Raw genomic sequence first — 23,233 nt, 5'->3', positions numbered from 1 at the left:
GTTAAAGACCTTTGTGCAGAATGCTGCAAACATATCATTAAAGATTAAATCTAGCAGTCTTGGTCTAATTCTGGAAATTATAATAATTTTTAGCTTTCTAGTAAGAGAATCTCTTCTCCCATTATATATAAATCTATTTTTTAGCATTCTAATACATAGCTTTCATTAAAGTTTTAGCTTCCATACTAAAATGAAGAGACTCTTTCCTACAAGTAAATGAGGAATTAGAGTGAAAATCACTTTTGCGTGCAACATGCAGTCTTCAGTGTGTAAAAGAATTGCCTGGAGACTTGTTAAGGAGGCCTAATTCCAACCCCACCATTCAAGATTCTCTAATTTTGAAGTAGATTCTAGGCATTTATCCCTTTCACAAGCACCCCTGCTAATACTCTTGTTGCATGTGGTTGCAGAGTGCACTTTGGTAAACTCCCTATTCCAGAGTATCATAGGGTCATAGTCAGGGAGAAAAGGCCCAAGCTGATAGTGATTTGAGTGGGTACCCAACGATGGCAGAAGGGAAGGGGCAATCAAAGCTCCTTGTCGAAAAGAACTTTACTTCATAACCCAGATTTCAGCATCGAATAGAACACAGCAGACGCTTTTAAATGTGTTTGTTAAATTAATGAAAGTTTGAAAAGGGCAGGAGTAACTAAGTGAAAGCTTGGAACCAGAGGCTTTGGATTTAGAACGAGTGACACTTGAGGTAAATACTGCCATGCTCCTACCTTTGATGGACAGGAAATATTAAGCCAATGATGCTTGCGTGTAATACAGGTGAACTCTGAAGAGACTTTACAAATCTTTAATCAAGTCTATACTAGATGTCAGACACTACGGTAAAGATATATACCTGATCTCATTTAATACTTTTTAATGTTGGATAAGAGAGTGATGACCTGAAGCATTTACTATCAGAAGTTGTAACATTTTAACTTGCATAACATGGCAAGGATTTTAACACATATATCCTTTTCACATATTTCAAAATTTTGGAATAGTACCCATTTGTGGAATATAAAAGAGGGGGCATACACTAAGTTCCAATCATAACAGGCTTATTTTTTTTGTGTGTGAAGTTTGGTCAATACCTTAACATCACTGTTTTCTATGGAGGTATGAATAGGAGTAAGGGAAAATTTGGGTGACTGGCAAAATTTATGGCTCTTACATACCTTACTACTTTGGGCAAATTAAAAATATGATCAACCACTTTTTAATGACTGTCACAAAGCAAACTTACCTGTAAATGTGTAATAGTATCTCTCTTTCAAATTGTTTCCATAGGCACTAAAATTCAAAATATTAGTTAAAAATAAGAAAATAGGAACCTTAAAGGAAACCCGTGAAAGGAAAGGTTCTGATAAGCATGGCAAGGTGGAGGAATGGGAAGAACTGGATGAGGAGGAGGAGGAGGATGAATTTAAAGACTCAACAGCATCTGATAATTTTTCACTAAAAGACAATCAAGATAAGGAAACAGAAGTAAAAAAGGCAATTTCATCAAAGCTTTTCAAGAAAAAGAAGGTGATATGATGCTTTGTGAAAATCTTATAAGTGATTGAAAAGTATTTTTTTTTAATTGGTGGAGAATTTTAAAAATTCTGGAGAGAAAAGTCTTTTTCCTTCTTATAAAAACTCTGATCTATTACTTTGAAAAAAAATTGACAGTGGAAAACAAAAGTTAAAAGCTGCCTCTTAAAAACAGCATTAGCTGTTTTTAAATGTTTTTCTCTATAGTCGACAAATATTATACACTGCTATGTACTAGGCATTGTACGGAGTACAAAAGATACAGAGATAAACAACATAATTTCTCTTCCCTCAAGTAGAGACAGAGACAAGAAAATCAATGTTTATAATATATAGTATTAGAAGTATACACATTAGCATGACAAAAGAAGGTATTTTAGCTTGCATGTGACATAAAACCAATGCCACCGGTTCAAATAAAATGAGGATTAATTTATTCGCCTGCATAGATGAACAATCAGTGCAAGGGATTTTAATGTCAGGAATGACTTGGTGTAGTGTCTCAAGCAAGGTCAATAGAACTTTAATTTTTCCTCCAGCTTTGTCTCCACTTTCTCTGCATTGGTGCAAGACTATTGCAAAAAATCAGCTTTATGTTCTTTTAGGTTCAAATGCAGTGGAATGCCTATGTCTCAGCAGAGCAAGCCAATTTTTTTTTTTTTTTTTTTTGGTACAGTGGTTATGATCTGGTTATGCATGCATTCCCGAGCTGATTACGGTCGCTAGGGAAATGCAAAACTCTGATTAGCCAGGCCCAATCTGTGTGATCCACACTTGGATTGGGCATGAGTAAGGAATGTCTTCCCAAAACACAACCTGGAAAGTGCCTAACATAAGGGCAGACGAAATAGATGCTGGACCATAAAAGAGCAAATGTCCACTATATACTAGATGTTATTCCAAAATGGTAGACCAAACTGGAAATATATTTATTCATGACTAAAATTCCTAAATTTGTAAAATTCATAAGAATAAACAGATCTTTGAGAAAAGGGAAATAGCATTAATAGTAATTATCATCCTCAATACTTATTACATTAACTGGGATGTTAAGTGTAGGTCAGCTCATAGTAACATGGAATATTAGTCACAAAAAATATTTAATATTTATATTTAGTCACAAAAAATAATCACTTGGCTTAATCTAAATAGCTATGGAGGAGATAATCTTATGAAAAAACTAAAACAATCTATTTGAAACCATATTTTCTTTATTGGAAAAGGATTTTTTCAAATGATTAGTGTAAAAATGTGAAATTACTGCATTTTATTTTTAGACCAGGAAGCTAAAAATTGCTCTGGCCTTATCTGATCTTGTCATTTATACTAAAGCTGAGAAGTTCAGAAGCTTTCAACATTCAAGACTGTATCAGCAATTTAATGAAAATAATTCTATCGGGGAGTCACGAGCCCGAAAACTTTCAAAGTTGAAAGGTAAATTCTTAGGATTCAAACAGATGAAGTATTTAAAGAAGTTATATTCACTGCTATGGTGTTAAGGTTAATCAACGGTATTTGTAAAATGTATATTTTCATAAGATTCCAACATATTTAATATAATTTAGAAAGGAGTTATTAATATATGCCTTAGGCTATATTAAGTTTTATTTCACAGAACTTAGCCATTAATTAACTTGTTTGTCTTGACATTTTGATTGAGAATGTCCAGTGTGGACAGTATTGTGGGTGAGGCTGTGGTAAGCAGTTTGCATGGGAGAGCAACAGTAGGTCTGCAGAGCTAGGCAGACCCAAGTGTCAAAGCACTTGAATTCTGTCCCGGGAACAAGGGTGAGCGGGAGAAGGCTGAAATCTCAGGAGTGGCATGCCCCACTGTATTTCTGAAAGATGCCTCTTGACAGTGAAAAAGGATCAGACTGCAGGCAGGAAGGAGGTAATGAAGGTTTATGGCCATGAGAATGGAAACAGGGTGATTTTTATGGATTCAATAGGTATCTAAGAGGTAGAATTAATTAGATTTGGAGACTCTACATCTAAGGTGAAGGAGAGGGAAGAAATGGCATCCAGGCAGGACTACCAGATGGGCTGCACACCTCCAGAAGTGCCATCTGTCTCTGCATCTTCTTTTAACTGCCTCTGATTCTAAATAGGAGGTGATTCTTCTGTTTGGCAGTGCCCAAGATGAACCAAGTCCTGGGAAAGAGAATGGGAAGCAGACCCTGCCCCTTTCTCAGACTCATGTGGTGGGAATGGTCCAAACTTAAAAAGGATGGGCAACTAACTTAATACCCAGGTGACTTTCCATCTCAAAAATTGCAATTTATCATTTTGTATGGAAATGTTGCAGTGGGAAAATCAGCACCTGCAACTGACTTGAGAAAAGCCCGTGGCTGTTTGGAAATGCAGATTCTGATATATTTAATGGTTAACCTCATCGGGCTTGCCACTGGTGTCCAAGGATTTTGAAGTATTTTGAAGTATACTTTAGTTCATATCCTCTAACTGCCTATTAGAGAGACGCTGGATATTTTAAGGGCCTATTTTTTAAACTGTGTGTTGTAAACAAAAATCAGTTCAATAGGTATGGACTACAGTTAAATAATAGAATAGGATAGAGTAGTGTAGAATAGAATAAAATGGAATAGAATAGAATACAGAAGGGTATATTGTAGGCAGTAAGAGTAAGTACTGGTTTATGAAACAATTGTGCATGTTGTATATGTGTTAGGCTGCACTGTAAAGTGCGGTCAAGAGAGTTTGTATGGCCTGTTATACTGACCCCTGTCCCTTCAAACTATTGCGTGGTTTTTGTTGTTCATGAGGATAGGACCTCTGGACACAGCAAAATTATAATTCTCTTACTCTCATCATATTAAATACTTGCAAAAAATTTTACGAGAGATTAGATAGTTCTGAGGAGAGTTCAAAGTATAAAGGGTACTGAGCATTTTTCTTGCACCAAAAGTCAATTGTAAATAATTAATGATGTTGTCAAAGGATTAACTGCAAGGATCACTATTATAAACATAATAAACACCACTAAAAATGTTTTAGATAAATATTATTGAAATGGAATAATTTTCACATTACTTTAGTAAGTAAAAGGTGGCATTTATAAAAGGGAATAACCATATTTTTCAATTAAAAAATTAACATATACATACAAAAGAATAGAAAGATATATACCAAGGAGTTACCAGTGATTATTCATTGAGTGCTAAGATTATATGTGGTTTTATTTCTTCTTTTTTTCTTATTAGACTTCCTCCTATTTCTAAAATGAACATGAACCACATTTGTAATAACAAAGCATGTTCAATACCTAAAGGTTAATCTCAGAAGTAACGAAATCATATTATGTTATGCAACCTTAGCAATCATTCATGTTTATTACTTTGTAGATGGGAAACATTAAGACCTAGGAGAGTATGTTTTGCCTAAGGACAGACATCTCTTAGGACTAGGTAAGGGAGCAGGGTACTTGGACACCCCTGGGTGTTTATACATGGGTGGGTTCAAAATAAACTTTCTCTCAAGGCGTGTGTTACTTTAAAAAATACCTGTTGATAAAATTAACTGTGATTTTTAACTTGACAGTGCTTCCTAAGGAATAGTATTTAGGGTGGTGGAGGAAATGATTTGTTCTAGTTTGATTTGCAAATATAGTGGCCATAGGCAATCACTATTTCTCCTGTGACTGGTCACCATATTATCAGGAATGGTTGTAGGAACAGGATCTGTTTAGAGAAAGAAAAAAAAAACCTTGGAGAAAGATGAAATATGTGTTTAAAAATTTGCGGGGGTGTCAAATGGTAAAGGGTATAAATTAGTTTTGAATTTTGAGTGATTTAACTAGAATATAGGTAAAGAGATTCATAAAGAATATACGTAGAAATTCAAATAGACTGTGTGTTTGTACATGCATGTATATATACTGCAATTACATAGATATTATCTTAGGAAGGAAGACATTTGACATAATTAAAAGTATTGGGAGGTAGTGATTTTTCAATGGAGAGATGTAAACAGAGATTGAATGAATTTGGGGGTAAGATGCTGGAGTGGAGGGGTTGGGAGTTGAATCAGATAATGTTAGTGTTCCTTTTAATCCTGAGAATTTGAAATGTTCAATAGGATTAATTTAGCTGGAAACAGAAAACTTAATATGACTTACATATGATTCTGTCCTAATGTGAAAATCAGAGTAAAAAAAAATGGGGAAAGATATTATTTGTGTTTTGAAAAATAAATGCATTTTATTTAGAATTTTATGTATTCTTACATCAAAGTAAAATTAATTTGGATGTGAAAAAAACTGTAAATTATCTTTTTTCCCCTTGAATGATCAGTTTATACAAATTGTTTAACAAAATTATTATTAATATCTCAATAATGGTGAATCATACTATAAATATAAAAGCATGGATTTATTTTGATTTTCATGAATTGCAAATATTTTTGCCAAGATAATACATATCAAAATTATTGAAATTATTGTATAATTATAGTATATTACATAGAAATAGTAGCTTATTTAATTTACTTGAAATATTTCACAGTGGTTTAATAATCTTTTTTTTCAGTCCAAGAGTTTATTTTACACACCAGGAAGTTCCTTACCAGAATATATCCTAAAGCAACAAGAGCAGACTCTTCTAATTTTAATCCTCAAGAATTTTGGAATATAGGTTGTCAAATGGGTATGTTACATAGGATATTGAGTTGCTTGCGAAAGTCACATAAAATGAATTCATTTTATGAATTTATGAAAAATTCATGAAAAAAGCTTCCTATGAAGATTTTTGACCCTGGGGGCTTTGGGATCAGGTACTAATGGTGAATCATAGATTTCAAGATTTGGAATCATTCCTAGATGGGTTGCAGAGGATAAATCTAGGTGAGTCTTGGGGGATGGGGGTTAAATTCATAAGACATGAGCATGAAACATGTATGGTAGAGGAAGGGAACAAGAAATCCAAAATGGATGTCAGAGGACGTTTAAGATCAAGTTCCTTTGCTTGAAAGATATACTCAAGGCCTCTTCAGACCACGTGACCTCTATCATTTATAGTTCTATGTTCATAGTATTGAAAAGTGAATGGGATTGCATACCTGTGTTATTTGCTCTCCCCACGCTCTCTTTATCCCAAATTGCACAGCTGGTACAGCACTGGCCAGTCAGAAAGTGTCTAGTGTTAATGCTTCTCCTACTGGATTGTGTCAAGGCCCATAAGTTTCAGGAGAGAGGGAGAGTTGGACCAGTGGGGAGGTGGAGGGAGGTACTCTCTACGGTGGCTATTTACCAGCCTACATCAAGGTGTTTTTACATTTTAACAATGATTATCAATCTCTCTACCTGTTTCTCACCTTCTCCTCAAGTGACAACAGGACCTCTTGGACCTGAAAGTTTATGACATAGTTGGTGTCTTCACGTCTGGCATTTAATGCACTGATTTTCTTTATTCTTATATTTCTTGAATGTTCCCTGACATGTACGTTGCTATTCTGTAATCTATACTAGGTGTCATTTTGACTTCTTTACTCAAAGCTATCTAATAATTTAGCTTACAGATTAAACTTTGCAACTCATTGACATTAATATAGACATGGCAGGAGGAAAATATTTAAAAATCATGAATTATTAGGCTAATCATGCTTGTTCATAGAACATTTGAAGATACATAATCTATAATTAGCTTTCAGTGAATCGCTTAACTGTGTTTCTTTAACCATATCCTCTATTTCCTGACAATGTCAAAATATTTCTTTCTCACAGTGGCCTTAAATTTCCAGACCGCTGGTCTGCCTATGGACCTACAAAATGGGAAATTTTTGGATAATGGTGCTTCTGGATATATTTTGAAACCACAATTCCTAAGAGATGCTCAATCAAACTTTAACCCAAATATAATAAGAGACAGTGATCCAACTACACTTACAATAAGGGTAAGATTAAAAACTTTCTCTTTTACATTTTTAGGTTATCATATAAACTAGACAGTGTAAATTAATATTTTGAATTCCACTGATTTGTTTTAATGACTGTTAGAGTTCTGTTAATCTTTTCAGGTACTATAGGTGGGTGGTATTTCAACATCCTTCCTTATCTGAAAATGTCTTCCTGTTGCATTTTTATGTGAATGTTTATCTGCCTATGAATAGAAATATTGAGGCTAAAGCCATTTGCTCTCAAAGTTCTATTTCTATTATTCCATTGTATTTAGACATTTAATGTTGTGATAGAGAGGTCTGAGTTCAGCCCTCTAATCACCCTGTGGACATGCTGCTTTTCCTTCCCTTAACTTTAAAAATTTTACCAGAAAATTCTAGAAACCATTTTCTTTTCATTAATTTCCAGAATTAGGCTTTTGTAGTTCAGGATTTTTATTTTCCCCTTATGTCTCTGAATATTACTTGATTACTTAAAAAGTATCTATATGCTTTTCTCCATCATCTGTCCTTCATGTCTACTAATTTGTGTAAACTTTATCATGTTTCCTTTACCTCCACCTTTTGGGAGAGCTTTTAACATATGTTGATGATTCAAAGTCTGTATTTGATTTTATCCTTTACTGATTTTAATGTAGATGTGACTTTTTCTCTTGCATTATTCGTTTTCCCCCCAGTTACTGCTTCCTTTTGGCTTCTGTCTGTATCCTACCCAGCATGGGCTTCCCCCCCATGCCTGTCTTGTTAGCTCACCTTTCATCTTTTGTTTTATCACATCCTGTATAATTTTGTTCAGAGCAAAAGCAGTTGTCTATAATTTGTTACCATTAGTAAAGACTTTTCGAAACCTTTCTTTATTCTTTTATAACCTAAGTGCTACGTTTATTTCCTTTTTTTAAATGTCACTGAGTCTCGAAAAACCGCTAGTTGCTTTTCCCTCTCCACGTAACTATGAGCATTCCTATTTTAGACTGTATGTGTACCTGTGGTTTGGGAATAAATAGGGTGGATATGGTCTCTTTGGTGCCTCCTTCTATTAACTAGTTGCTCCTAGAGGCATATGAACCATCTCAGATCCTAGTCTGGAAGTTTGGTAAATACTTACGTTGCTATCCCTGGCCAGGTTGATTGTGTCTCATGTTATTACTCAGTAAGGCTCTACCGACACCCTCCTGTCCCTCATTACCTGGCTTTCAGAGTGCACGAACACACCTTATGTGACTCTTCCTAGATCGGCTCCTTCCTCCAGGATTTGGGAGACTGCGCTCATCCAGTTCAGGCCCTAACCATTTTAGACCAGCTGAGGATGGGAGGTTTGAGAGCCGTTTTCCAGATATTCATGTGGAGAGAGAGTTCAGCAAAGACGAACGGGACTGAAATGATTCTGGCCGTTGCAATTAACAGTGAAGTACGGAGCTGATTTTTTTACAGGCTGTTAAGAATTTTGTGACTCTAGTGTAGGAGCATGTAGTGGACGGGCAGCAATTGCCTACAACGCTGGATGCAGCCAAAAATTGATTAATTGTCTCTGTTTCTACAATCTAGAGCAGTACTGACCACTGAGCTTACTTTATAGTGTTATCATTATGTTGACATCCTTTTTTTTTTTTTTTTTTTTGTATTGTTTATTGGTTGATTTAGTGAAAAGAACCGGCAAATCAGCCACTTTTAAAATCCCTTCCTATGCCACAGAAATCTCCCTTCTGTGCTCTGGGACTGTGCTCTCTCCCCTTTTTCCCTACTTATCAAGTGATTCTTTCTCATTTTTGCTTGTGGGTTCCTCTTCCACTACCTGACCTTAAAATATTTATATTGTCTAAAGCTTTTTTTTAACCTTTGTGTCAAACTAAATATTCTCCTTAGATTCCATTACACAAACATTCATGGTTTAACCACCAACAATGTCCAAATCTTTAAACTCATTTTTGGAATCTAAAGACATATTTTAATGGCCTACGTACCATCCTTACCTATTTAATCACCATTCTGTCACACTTCAAATATTAAAATTTGAACATCCCTTCCTAGTCAAATCTACTTCCACTATGTTATTTAAATCTCAGTGAATGGCCCCTTCCCGAACATTGCTCAGACTAGAAAATTGGGGGCCGTTCTAATCTTTCATGTCTCCTTTACTTCCTATATCCCAAACATCTTTAATTACTGCTGATTCTATTCGATGTCTTCCACTTCGATTTTCTCGGTCTCACCTTGCTTCTGTCTTGTTTCAGGAATTTACTACCTGTCATCCGGGTCTGTTCCTTTGGCTTACTAAGGGTTTCAGGTAGCCTGTCTGAGTCCTGATCCATCCTCCACAAGTTGACCAGAGAGATTTTGCTACATTGCCAGTCTGATCATGCCTACTTAATATTTGTTTTCCTGATCGCTTTCCTAGTCAGGCCTTGGCCTACTGCTCTAGCCCTGTCTCTCACTCCTTCTAGTCTTTCACCCTGTTCTATGCCCATATGAAACTGAGATCCTTCTCTGACCATGCTTTGCCTCCATAAATTGCATATACTCTTTCCTCTGACTGGACTCTTCTTCCCTCCTTCCCCTGCCTCCTGCATTCTAACTCACTCTTCAAGACTTAGGAATCATTTCTTTTTGGAACCATTTTCCTAGGCCAGGTTAGTTGTGCTTTTTTTTTGTAGTTTTTGTCTGTTTTTCTGTAACACCCTATGCATGCATGTATTATGGCAGTATGTAATATTTTATGGCTATTATCACACTGCATTATAATTATTTGCTTATGACTTGTCTTTCTCCCCCACTTGCCTGAGGATTCTTTAAGGATAAGAACTATGTTTTGTTTAGCCTTTATTCACAGTGCCTGACAAAAAGTATGCTTGATACACGTAGATTCATTGCATGGATGATTTCTTTTTCCTATTGAGGTTAAGAGAACATATATGCTCTTTTACTGAGAAACTGAAGGTGGAAGGTAGCTGGTGTGTGCAGATGCTCACTAATGTCACATGTTCATATTCTGAGGGGCCTTGTGTTGAGGTGTAGGTGCCACGGAGTGAAGTAGGCAGATGCAACTATTCTTCCAGGTAGCTGCTGTCATAGCCACGTGGGTCTTTCTCTCTTGCTTTGATCATTAGAGGGAGCTTTGTGATTACTTTATGACCTGCACAAAATGTGGAGAGCATGATTGGGAATCAGAGGGCCAAGTTGTACTATTAGCTTTCTTATGTCCCTGATGAAGGCATTCAGCATTTCTGGTTTGTTCTTTGTCATCTGCAAACTGAGAGTTTTGGTCTAGGTCAGTTATTTTTTTTTTTTTTTAAGTTTTAGATTTTTATTTTAAACCAGTTTTAGACTTATAAAATAGTTACAAAGGTAGTACAGAATTCCTTTATATCTCTTACCCCACATCCCTTAAAGTTAACATCTTACGTAACCGTAATATAATGATTAAGAACAGGATATTAACATTACAATGCTGGCAACTCAACAACAGGTCTTATTTAAATTTCACCACTTTTTCCATCAGTGGCAATTATATTCTGTACTAGGATTCTCACGATGATCCCACATTGCATTTAGATGTTATTTCTCTTTTGTCTCCTCCAGTCTACAGCAGTTCCTCGGTCAATTTACAAAAACCATGAGACTATCTTCTAAATTCAAATTCAAAATCTTATGGCTGAGGCCAATGGATGAAAGCAGAGCTACTCTGGTTGACCACTGAGGGCTTTCTGTTTGACATCCCTTCCTCCACAGTGGGCTTTGTGAATTAGAGTTTACCAATTATTTGACAAATGCTCCCTGAATTCTCTTTCAGTTCTCCTTTTCAATTACATTTTTCAAAATTAGACAATGTTTTTTTTGGAATGAGGTGTACCAAGCTTTGGGTAAGGGTGTATTACCTGCAGAGTGATAGTTAGCTGTTATGCACTGGTATTTGGTATCAGTGTACTCTATGTTTATGGCCAATGTTCTTTCTAATTACTCTGATGCTTAATGATGCTGACTGATTGATGGCCATTCTATATTGATGGTTAAATATTTGCATAGTCACTCTGATTTCTAGCTAGTGCTATCATGTGCAGGTTTAGAAAAGGAAAAATTATACATTGACAGCTTTTCTTTTCTTTTCTCCCTCTTTTCTCTCTCCCTTTCTTCCTTCATTTTTACCAAACTTAATTATTTATTTGTTCCTTGTTATATAATCTTCAAAAATGGAAATAATGCCTCAGTTTTTACAACTGCATTTTTAGGCTCATATCTTCCATTTCTTACCTTAAATTAGTACATTTCACATATAGTTTTTTTAAATGCTCATTTTGGTCCTTAAAGTAAAACAAATTTTTGCTTCAACAATTAGCTTGGCTAATAAAAGGTTAAACAAAACTATTATTAATTGCTTTGTTAAACATTCTTTTGAACCTAGTCCCTTATATACATTTAAGACAACTGATTTTGTCAGATTCAGGTTACTCATCATAATAATATAGGTAAGAACGGATAATGCAAAATTTCATAAAGTATTCAACATAAATTCTATCATTGGAAAATGCTATTATAAGAAGTAAATATGGTGCTTTTTTTTTTACATTTAAAAGTAATATTCATATTGATTTTAATTTTTTGCAGCATATATAATACAAATTTATCAAAATATCAGAATAACTCATCATAAATTTTAGTAAAAGATAATCATAACAAAGGCTTGTGGACCTTGTGGATTCCACTATAATCACATTTCCTTAAAGTGGAATGATTTGGACAGATTCTTGGTATTTATCAACTGATACTTGAGGGTAAAAGACTTAAATTTTAAAATTTGCATTATTTTCCAGCTTCAGCTTTTTTTCTGGGAACTGACTTAGAGTTTATCAGCTTTTTTGTGATCCATAATTTTATTTTGAAATTAAGTGGCAATGCAGTTTAATATTCTGCTAAATGTTGACATTCACATATACTTGTGCAGCTCATCAGCGGTATCCAGTTGCCTCTTAATAGTGCATCATCTAACAAAGCTGACACATCAGTGATTATAGAAGTTTTTGGTGTTCCAAATGATCAAGCCAAGCAGCAGACTCGTGTAATTAAAAAAAATGGTGAGCTCCTAATATATCTTATAATTTGTATTAGACTTCTTGTTGGAAAGCTTACAAATTGTATATTGATAGTTTTTACGCATATGATTCATAAGGCCAAAGTTTTGCCTTATGTACAAAATTACCAAAATGTTATATGCAGACATAACAATTTGATAATAATTAGGTCATTTAGGTCTATTTTCAGATTATGAATACAGATATTTATCTGACCTGAAAGATTTTATTACTTTTCTTAAAAAAAATATTTTTACTTCCTTTTTATGTTTTCCTCCATATTGGTGAATTAAGAAAGACATTTTGACAACTGCAAATCTACTTGGCCTCTAGCCTCTGTGTTAAATAAAAAACTTGTGATTGTTCTGACATAGCATATTACACATTTTTACCTCGCTGCTTGAATTATTTCAGATCAAAGGTCTGTGGCATCTGACTCAGGCTAAGGATGCCATAGAAACCTACTGATATAATATTTGGATTCATAATTCAGTCATTTTGCCAGAAAGGAAGTGGAGGATTAGAATAAATAATTTTGGTAAGATTTTTAGCATTTTGTCATCCTTTGATATCTTATGCAATATACTACTGGCATTGTCATTTCTTCTCTGAGGTCAAAAATCACTAAGGAAATTAGAGATGGTAGGTTCCTGAGATTGGCCTGGGTCAGAGTCACTTTGGAGGAGACCTTGGAACTGATCCTTGAGTCTAGAATCTTCTTTGAATGGATATTCTCAAAGTATAGTGGACTTTATTTTAGAGTCTGTAAATATGGTCCAAGCTAAACGGCACTGGCAGAGGAACAGGTGCAGTTTTACTTGGCTTTTTCTCCTTGGATGATAATTTCTAACCATGTCCACGATCTGTCTCCCATGTGCTCCCCTGCATACTCCCCCAGTGTGGCCTCTAGAGCAAAAGGCATGGAAAAAAGATTGGGTAGTTTTTCCGCATCACCCCATATTATCAATATGAAGGGATATTGATGATGACTTACTGCCTCATTTGGCACCTCTTAGAGTGGAAGGCACATTACAATGGCAATGTCAAGAAATAGAAACTGTTGATGGCTTCTAGTAACCTATCTTTTGTTCTCTCTATCCTCTGCATGAATCTTCATTGCAAAATGCAGAGAACCTTAATTTATTCAATGCACCCTTTCTAATACTATGATTCTAGAATTTTGATTTCATCCCTGTGTTTTACAAGACTATCCCTGCAGAAATTCAATTTGGTTCATCAAACATTACTGAGCCTCTGCTATGCTAAAAGCCTGGTGATAAGTATCAAAAGACTTAAAATATGTTTTATTAAATGTGTTATAATGTATGTCCCAATTAACTGTAGTATGTTTTACAGTTCAGTATGAGAGATGAGATGCAAGTAAAATTATTATGATACAACGCCATTAGTGCTTCAAGGAGAGTACAAAGAAGTGGAAGTGGAAGGCACACATTTGGGATGGTTCTTGGAGCATGAGTAGAATTTTTTTTTTTTTTACAGAGATTAGGGGTAAGGACATTTAAAGCAGAAATAACAATATGAGTCCTAAAATATGAGGAAGACATAATTCAAACATGCTAGGGAAAAACCAATAAGCTCAAGATGGGTGTAATGCAGGGTGCTTAAAAAAGATTAGTGAGAAATAAAATGAGAAAGTTACTGGGGATGGTCATGGAAAATCTTGAAAGCCATGCTAAGGTGTTAGGAACTTTCTTTTCTCTAGAAGGTGGATAAAATTATGACTTTTAAACAGGGATATCCACTATAAGACTAACGGAGTTGAGCATTAGGCAGATTGTTCCTGCAGATTAGGTAGGAAGAAGTCTATGAGAGGGAAATGAGAAATACAAAGTAGAGTCAAGATATAATTTCAATGGTTAGAAGATGTAAAAGTCAGGTTGTAAAGAGGGCTACGGCATCAGGAGAGGAACAGGGGATGTAAGTAAGAACCATGCAGGAGTAAATGTCTAGATAGCTGGGCAAGAGGGATTTTAAGATGACTTAGCTACTAGGGTAATGGTAGTGTAATTAAAGACACGAGAGTCTGGGAGGAAAAAGATCACATTTGGTTAAAGTGTGGAAGTAATTCTTTAGCTTTGGTCATGCCTGGGAAAACTATAGTCATCACTATCAAATTTGGTATGCTGGTTTACATTTTTTTGACTTTGACAACTAAAAGGTAGGACTTTCTCCTATAATTCATATTTGTGTGTGTGTGTGTGTGTGTGTGCATGTATGCATGAGAGAGAGAGAGAGAAACTGACAGACAGAGATAGAGAAAGAGAGATACAGAGGGAGAGAAGGAGGGAGGCAGAAAGGGCATGTGCAATGAAGTAGGGTTGGAGGAGGAAGAATTAATCAGTGTAAAAATTTTCTGCAGACGTTTTTCAGTGTTTGTAAAGAATTGACTCTAAATCTGCCCTTGTACTCCATGAAATTATTTATTTTCTTATGTTAAGGTACTATAGTCATTATTCCAGCGTGAGCCAATTAGTTTACTATTTCCACAAGCATAGACTGCATCCCGGATTGCCATCTGGTGACTGTGCTCCTGTGACCACAGGTGCACCATAGAAAACATAGATATAGTATAATTAGGCACAAATTCACCAATGCTTCTGGAAATGGAGCTCAAAGAACAAAAGCTGTCAACAGAGCAAGTGTAGTGTTGCCTTTGTATGTGAAAAAAATATACATATTATTCCTCTCCGAACCTTTGAGTCTTTATTAAGTAGAGCATTTATTTAATCTGGATGTGAATTTCTTGATTGCATTAAATTACACTTTAAGTTTTGGATGATTTGGGTCATACAAATCATACAAATGGTGGTGACACAATTTGAATTTCTTGTTTGGCAAGGGGTTGGTTGTTTGGGATGATTTATTTTGCTAGAGACAGAAATTATCATCAATTTTGGATTTTGAAATGAGCACTTACTCAAAAGAAGGATTAAGAGCTGGCTTTAAAGCAGTCATTACCTAGCTTTCAGTCCAGCAAGTGTATATGGAGCTCTTCCCTTAATAGGACCTGGTATAGCAAAATTATGCTACTTAACTTCTTCATGTCTCAATTTCGTTAAGGAAACGCCTAAGCGCATCAATCATATTGCTTAATGATTAAACCTTTCTGCTCTGAAGTCAGACACCCTGTGTTTAAATTCCTGCTCTACCACTTAATAGCTGCCTATGTGAAACTCTTAGGAAATTATGTAACATCTTTGTGGCTCAGTTTTCCCATCTGTAAATGGGGAGAGTAATAAACCTGATGGAGTTGTTATGAGGATTAATTGAGATGATCTATGTAAAGTTCTTAGACCATTGTGCAGCAATAGTAAATACCCACTATTGTTATTAGTCCTCTCTCAGTGGATATGTTAAAATCTTAAGTGCCTTAAAACACAAACTATTATTATTGCTAAAGTATTGAGAAGAAAAATCTTGGAGAATAGATATTATCTATGTTTCCCCAGAGATAGTGTCTATAATTCTTTGTATCTTTTTTTTTTATTTATATTTTTCAGCTTTTAGTCCAAGATGGAATGAAACATTCACATTTATTATTCATGTGCCAGAATTGGCATTGATACGTTTTGTTGTTGAAAATCAAGGTTTAATAACAGGAAATGAATTTCTTGGGCAATATACTATACCATTTCTATGTATGAACAAAGGTAATGTTCCTAAAAGTTAGATGATTATGCTAACCTTTAAATATATTAAAGACATACTCTGATATACCAAATAGTTCTATCCATAAAAATAGAATGCAAAAGAAATTTTATGCATCGACACATATTTTTTTTCTCTGTGGAATTACAGAAATGTGTTCTCATGTGGAAGATGGGGTGGGAGTGTGGAATTGCTGGGAAGACTAATTAGACAAACTTGGCGTGGATAAGCGTTTCTTTACATGGATCGTAGTTCTGTTTCAGTGAAGAGTAGTTATGACTACCATAAAGAAATGCCGGTGAGAATCAACCAGGAGGGAGAAGCAGTGACTCGTTTTTCCTGCCTGAGGAGAAGAGACTGGGAGCCCAAGATTGTCCTTTCCTGACCCCTTTTCATGGCTGGCTAACCTTACGTTGCAGAGTCACCTCCCTGGGGTGATTCACACCATGCTCCCAATTCCCTCATCTCAATAGGTTTACTTTTCTAACAGCACCTGAGCTGTGCCTAGGAAACGAGGTCTTCCTGAAACAGAAGGGCGGTGGCAAATTTGGGGTCATGCTGCCCTCGGAGGGAGGAGAAGCTGTGTGCTCAGTGTTGGGCAGTAGGAAGTCAGAATAAAAAGTGCAGATATTTAACTTTTTGTGAAAGATTAATATACAAGATGGAAATATAACTCTATGGGCATGCTTTTTAATGCATGCTTTGTAAAGATATCTTCTATCTCAGTGGCACTATTGGAGCCACCATGGATTAATTTGATTTTATTATTCTAATTAGATGTGATTCCTTTTGCAGGTTACCGTCGTGTTCCTCTGTTTTCCAGAATGGGTGAGAGTCTTGAGCCGGCTTCATTGTTTGTTTATGTGTGGTACGTCCAATAGCAACTAACAGTACCTGACATGTTGTTAGCTAGACATCACAATAAAACAGCCAAACTGAACATCTGTGTATTTTCTTTTCTTTTTTAATATAAAGCAAAAATAATTACTTATAAAACCAGAAATATTGAGCTCATTTGCTTTTAAATATACAAAAGAGCACATTGGAACAAAGAAAACAGAAACTTCAGAGGGTCCAGACCCACTGTGGCCTTCTTGTGAGCCAACTTCTCCTGCCTGTCTGCTGCTGCTGCTGCTCTTTCAACTGGCTTGTATCATTTTTAATTAGTAGAATTTACAAGCTTTGAAAATATGTCTGATTGTAAAAGATATGTTGGCAAATATTTAGCAGTATAACAGAAATGTGAAATCCAAGAGTGCTTTAACTTCTAGACACCCACTACTGCATATTTTAGTGGGAAGGAATTAGCTCTCCAGGCCCTTTGGGCCTTTTCATATCCTACAGAGTAATTAGTCCCTGAGTTCTTGTGCTAGTTCTTAGATGCTGTGTGCACTGGAGTTGGTACCCTCTAATTATACAGACGTTTTTATGAGTGCGTATAAAATTGATTTGCATTCAAACTGTATTCATACTCCATATCTATAAAAGAAATCTACTATGTGGACTTACATGCTTGGATCACAAATTAATTGGCAATATTTCTGAATCGGTACTAAATATACTTTCAAGATTGTCTGTTGCTCAAAGATGAGATTCCTGTGCTATTTTGTGTGCTGGATTTCTCACCATCAAGAGAACTTTGCTTTACTAAATGTTATGTAGAAGAACATGGATCCTTACTAACCGTTCTTCAAAAAAATCAGGGATATTAATACTTATTCTACCACATTGTTGCATGGTAGTGAGGTGAAATCACCCAACATAATGTTTGACAAAGTAGGGGGCTGTCAATAGGTATGTGTTGAAATTGAATCCAAACTTTTAAGTAAAATAACAAAAATGACTATTTGAGATGTATAATGCATTATCTCTTGATGACCAGAGAATACAAAATAGTCCATCTAGCATGTTTTACTGTTAGCACCAAATGTTTAAAATAGAATGCTCACTAGGAATTCAAATTCTAAAGCCATAAGTGGTAAGAAATGTCTTAGGTTAGTTACTCAGTACATAATCTCCCAGCTCCTCTTTTATGGGCTGCATGCATTTAAGATTGGTGTACACTCTTCCCAGTAGGGATGTACAACCGGTTCTTAGAAAGATGCTTCCATTTTGCCTGGCAGTGGTTGGATCTTATTTAAATCATCTGTTATTCAGCATGACAGCAGGTGGGATATTCAGCCCATTGACAAGGTTTTAACATTCCCTAATCTCCTAAGCCCTTTTGAAGAGCTGGAATTCCATGAGATTCAAAGACTTTCATCAAGTGAGTTTTGCAGGAGAATGCATTAATTCTACAATGGGATAAACTTCTACTTCTCGTTTCTACCTTCAAGCTTTGAAATAAGGGAAAAAAGAGGATGTATTTTCTTTTACCATCTTTTCTTCAGGTACCAATCAAACTCACTTCATTAACTTAGAAGACCAAATTTTTCATTTTTTATAATAATATTCTACTCTATATCAGTAATACAGTTTTGAGAGAACTATTAAATCATTTTATTTTCTGTCCAACAATCTTGTGTCTTTAAACATTTTTGGTACTCTTTTTAAAAATGTGTATTATTTATCATTTAGTTTACCATTTTAAATGGAACCAGTATTATTATTAAGATTATGATTTTCTCACAAGAACTTTTAACAGATGCTGCCCAAGGAAACTCTACAGTCAGGGAAAAATCTCACATTTAGAGACGGTTGGAAATGGCGTGAGAAGCCGGCTTTGACTAAAGCTTTCTAAGTATAATTCATTGGTAAGAAAAAATTGTGTTGGTGAGTAGAAGAAAAGAGAAACAGAAGAAAAGGCTAAATGAACTCCTGAGGCTGTGGCAACAGAAGACCTTTTAAACTTTAAACTCTTAATTTAAATGTCTGTTCCTCTGGGAAGCCATCCATGTTCTAGATTAGGTCATATTCCTTGGTTTGTGCTTCCTTACAGCTGATGAAAATGACAGCTAGGAGCTAACTTCGCACTATCAGCGAGGCCTTGGTGGTGCTAGGAGCTGCCATGGGGCTCACAGCTAGGCCATGTTGTTTCTTTGTTGAACATAATTTCACAGAACATCAACCCAAGACACGGCCACTCTGTACCATGATGGAACAAGACAAAACAAGACCACTCTGTAATCATGACTAAAATACATGGCAAAAGCATGAATATTGTCTCAACACAAACACGCCACAGATTCCCCTATCCTGACTGATACGAAGGACTATTAATTCATTACCAATTATAGCTTTAGCCTTGATTTATTCCTCCCATCTTATAGATAAGATTTTCTCCAATCATAGCATTGCCTCCAATTCTTGACAACATCCCATACAGAGAAGAGCTCTACTTCCTAGGAACTTCTCCCCAAATTATCCAACACAAATCCAAATCCAATAGTGAGTTCTTTCGAACACCCTATTATTGAGATACCCCGTGGCTTCCTACCTTGTGTGTCTCCCTCATTGCAATGAGTGAAAACCCAACTGTGTGTGTTCCTGGGGGTCTGTGGCTGGACAAACTCAGACTGCTCCTTTCGTTACCTTGTATTGATCAGTGTCACAGGAAAGTTTAATTAGCTTGTTAATTTTGGGCTTTTTTTTTTTTTTTTTCCTTTCTTGTTTTTTCCTGGTTGTGGTTGTTTAGGGCCTCAAATAGAAAACACGGAGAGTACCTAGACTTACCCTGACTTTTGTCTGGGAAACGGTGGTCACAGGAGGTAAAGTGGCAGGCTGGTTGCTGAAGGGTAAAGTTGTCCTGTCTTTGAAAGTATTGTGGGGAAGCTTCCCCATAGCTGTAAAAAGGTCTCTATTTTTAATTTTGGATATGAGGAGTGTATTTTTTGAAGGGTGCAGAGCATGCTCCCCCAGACAGAGCCTCCAGAGGTTCCAGTCAAAACCTTTGCACAAATCTCAGGGGAGATTTGGGAGCCACACTGGGAAGAAGCTCACGCCATTGGTTAGTACAGAAAGAACGGAATTGCTTACTTTCGAGTAAGTACTCCTGTGGGCTTGAGCAATGGACATTTTATTAGGGGAATATATGGCCTGGATTCCATTTTTCAAGAGTTAAGAGCCCTATGTTCCTGGTACTGAAAAAACATTTGTTGAATTGTGTTACTTTCAAAGTAATAACCCTCTGGAAATATGTGTACCAGCTAAGGATTCTTAGACCATGAAGTTTGAGCCCTCTGCAAAATTCAGAGCTAAGCGACTTTTATCAGCCACTGAAAACTCTAATTTCAAACATCAAAGGGGTGGAATTCGAACTTATGAAGAGATTGGTTTTCTGTGTGTCTTCTATATTTATACACTATCCTAGCACACAAGGGAAGCTGGTATTAAAGCTTTGACAACCTACGCCTTTTCCGGGATCAGTGCCCTCTTTGTCCTTTTTATGTGTACACAATTTAACTTTCACACTTTTAGTCATCTTACCTGTTCTTCTCCCAGGGCAATCATGTTTCTAATGTGTTAATCACAGTATCTGCATTGTTAGCCGGGGCCTAACATGTGCCTAATGTTAAACATAAATTAGCATTAATCCATTTAGCAATCCTTCATTATATTGTTAATGAAACAGGACCAATAACATTGAGTTGCCTATGATCTACAGTAAAGAACAGAAGGAGGGTTATTAATCCCGGGCGGTCTAGAAAAAAATGAATGTTGTCACTTACTTCACACAAGACACAAAGATTAACTCAAAGTAGGTCATAAACCTAAATGTAAAACCTAAAATTATGAAACTTCTAGAAAAACATAGAATATCTTTGTTACCTTGGGGTAGGCAAAGGTTTCTTGAAACATTAAATGCATGAGACATAAAAAATGGACCTCATCAAAATTTAAAAATTTTAAAAATCTTTAAAAATTTTAAAAATTAAAACATTTTTAATTTAAATTAAAGGATAAATTGAATCTCATCAAAATTTTAAAAAAAAGGAACTTTTGCTTTTTGAAATATACTGTAATGAAAATGATAAGGCAAACTATAGAATGGAAAATATTTTTAATATAGAAATCAAAGGTCTTATATCCAGACTATGTGAAGAATACTTACAACTTGATAACAAGACAACCCAGTAAGAAAAATGGGCAAAATATTTGAATAAGCACTTTCCAAAATAAACTATGCAAATGGCCAATAAGCATATGAAAAGATGCTCCTCATCATTCATCATCAGGGAAATGCAAATTAAAACTATAATGAGTTATCATTAGAATGGCTCAAATAAAATATAACCAACCACCCCAAAGGTTAGGGAGGATGTGAAGAACTAAACTCATACACTGCTAGCAGGAATGTAAAATGGGATGATCACTTCATAAACAGTTTAGCAGTTTCCTATAAAGCTAAACATATACCTACCATGTGACTCAGCCATTTCACTCCTAGATATTTACCCAAGAGAATGAAACACATTATCAGTAGTTTATTCTTGATTGTGTACCCTAATATGGATATAATACAATTTATTGTGCATTCACTTGTTTTGGACATTTGGGTTGTTTCCAATTTGGTGCTCTTTTAAATAAAGCTGTTATAGACGGTCATATAAAGTCTTTGTGTAGACATGTGAATAACTTGCTTTTATCCTATAGAATACAGCTGCGTTGAGGGGATGTCTCTTCTGTGATTAGGCTACAAAAGATTGTGACTTCCCTCTTGCTAGCAGACTCTCTATTGTTTTCTTGGCTTGCACGCTCTGCAAGCTAACTTGCAGGGTTAGAGAGGCCACATGGCATGGAACTCAGGGCAGCTTCTGCTGAGTAGCCAAAGAAGAAGCAAAGCCCTCAGTGCAAGAGTTTTCGAGGAAATGCATGCTTCCAACAGCTCCTGAAAGTGTGACAGTGGGTCCTTCCCAGTTGGACCGCAGATGAGATTGCAGACCCTTTCATTGCAGCCTCGTGACAGACAGAGAATCAGAGGACCCAGTAAAGTCATGCTTGGATTTCTGACCCACAGAAATTGTGGGATAATTAATGTGGATTCTTTTAAGCTGTCAAATTTTGGGGGTAATTTGTTATATAGCAATAGATTAATAGAACAGGCAATTTTTCTTTCCGGGGCGAGAAAGAATTGTAGATATTATGAGGCTTCTCTAGTCTTCTATGTTCATCTTTGGACTTTTGCAAGGTATCTAACCCTAACATTCCTAGAATTCTATAGTGGATCCTGATGTAAAAAGCGTATCTTGGTGAAATGTCTCTGTTTAAGATATTTCCACGTAACAACAAATTTTCCTATTCTAGTATTTTCTTAGTGGGGGCATATATATCATATTTCCATTTCAACAGGTTATATACTAATTTAAACATGACATATTAAAGTTACAGTGTAAGGATTCCAGTAAGACTAGCTGAAGAATAGAATTTTTTTTAAAAGAATCTTTTACCCTTTTTGAGGAGGTAGTATTTGAATCAATGTAACCATTAAAAACATGAATAAATTCCTTTCTTTCTTAAGCCCATCTCCTTCGTACCTTTTTAAACTAATTTCTAGAACTTTTCTGCTTCTGCTAAATGAATCTGCTTTTTAATTTTTTCGTATGTACCACATGGGCAAACATTTCTGCAATTTAATTTATGCCATCCTCTTTGTTATGCACCAATCTGTGCACAACTTAGCCTTCATAACTCCTTTCCTCCTGAAAGCCATTTTTGAGTATCCTCACCTGAGCCAGACATTTTCCGTTAGCTCCTCCAGACCTGCTCTCCACCCTGCTCCAGCTTGTCCTCTGGCTAAGGAACAGGCCCACAAGGACAACATCAAAGGGTTCGTGTGCTTTCTGGCTTCCTGGTGTGTTAGGACATGGGGAGAAGCCCACCAGGAGATTGAAGGGAGGGAGTAATTCAGGGCATCTGTGCCTCAGTTTCCCTCCCAATGGGGTCACCTCGGGGTGGTCGTGGTCCTCGGTGTAACTTGCTGCCCTTCTGGGTTCTGCTTAATAAGAAAGTCAGTGTCACTAAAGAAAATGTCACAGAATGAAAATAAATGTTCTGTTTTTCTTTCATATTCATTCCAGTGTGATGAATAGTGGGAGTAGAAATCAGCCTCCAGCATATGGAATGTT

General features: G+C 35.9%; 1 protein-coding gene across 1 annotated transcript in view; it reads left to right on the top strand.

Annotated features, from left to right (window-relative positions):
- PLCZ1 (phospholipase C zeta 1) overlaps positions 1-17,050 on the top strand; it is a 32,506-nt gene extending 15,456 nt beyond the window's left edge. The window contains exons 5-12 of the mRNA XM_069490904.1: positions 1,285-1,370; positions 1,458-1,524; positions 2,808-2,964; positions 6,072-6,188; positions 7,265-7,434; positions 12,374-12,503; positions 16,022-16,171; positions 16,965-17,050. Coding sequence (XP_069347005.1) covers positions 1,285-1,370; positions 1,458-1,524; positions 2,808-2,964; positions 6,072-6,188; positions 7,265-7,434; positions 12,374-12,503; positions 16,022-16,171; positions 16,965-17,050 — 963 coding nt within the window. The remainder of the gene's footprint in view (positions 1-1,284; positions 1,371-1,457; positions 1,525-2,807; positions 2,965-6,071; positions 6,189-7,264; positions 7,435-12,373; positions 12,504-16,021; positions 16,172-16,964) is intronic.
- Positions 17,051-23,233: the final 6,183 nt, after the last annotated feature.

This window comes from Eulemur rufifrons, chromosome 16 (assembly GCF_041146395.1).
Source record: "Eulemur rufifrons isolate Redbay chromosome 16, OSU_ERuf_1, whole genome shotgun sequence".
Lineage (NCBI taxonomy): Eukaryota > Metazoa > Chordata > Mammalia > Primates > Lemuridae > Eulemur > Eulemur rufifrons.
This window is presented reverse-complemented; position numbering and strand designations above follow the sequence as displayed.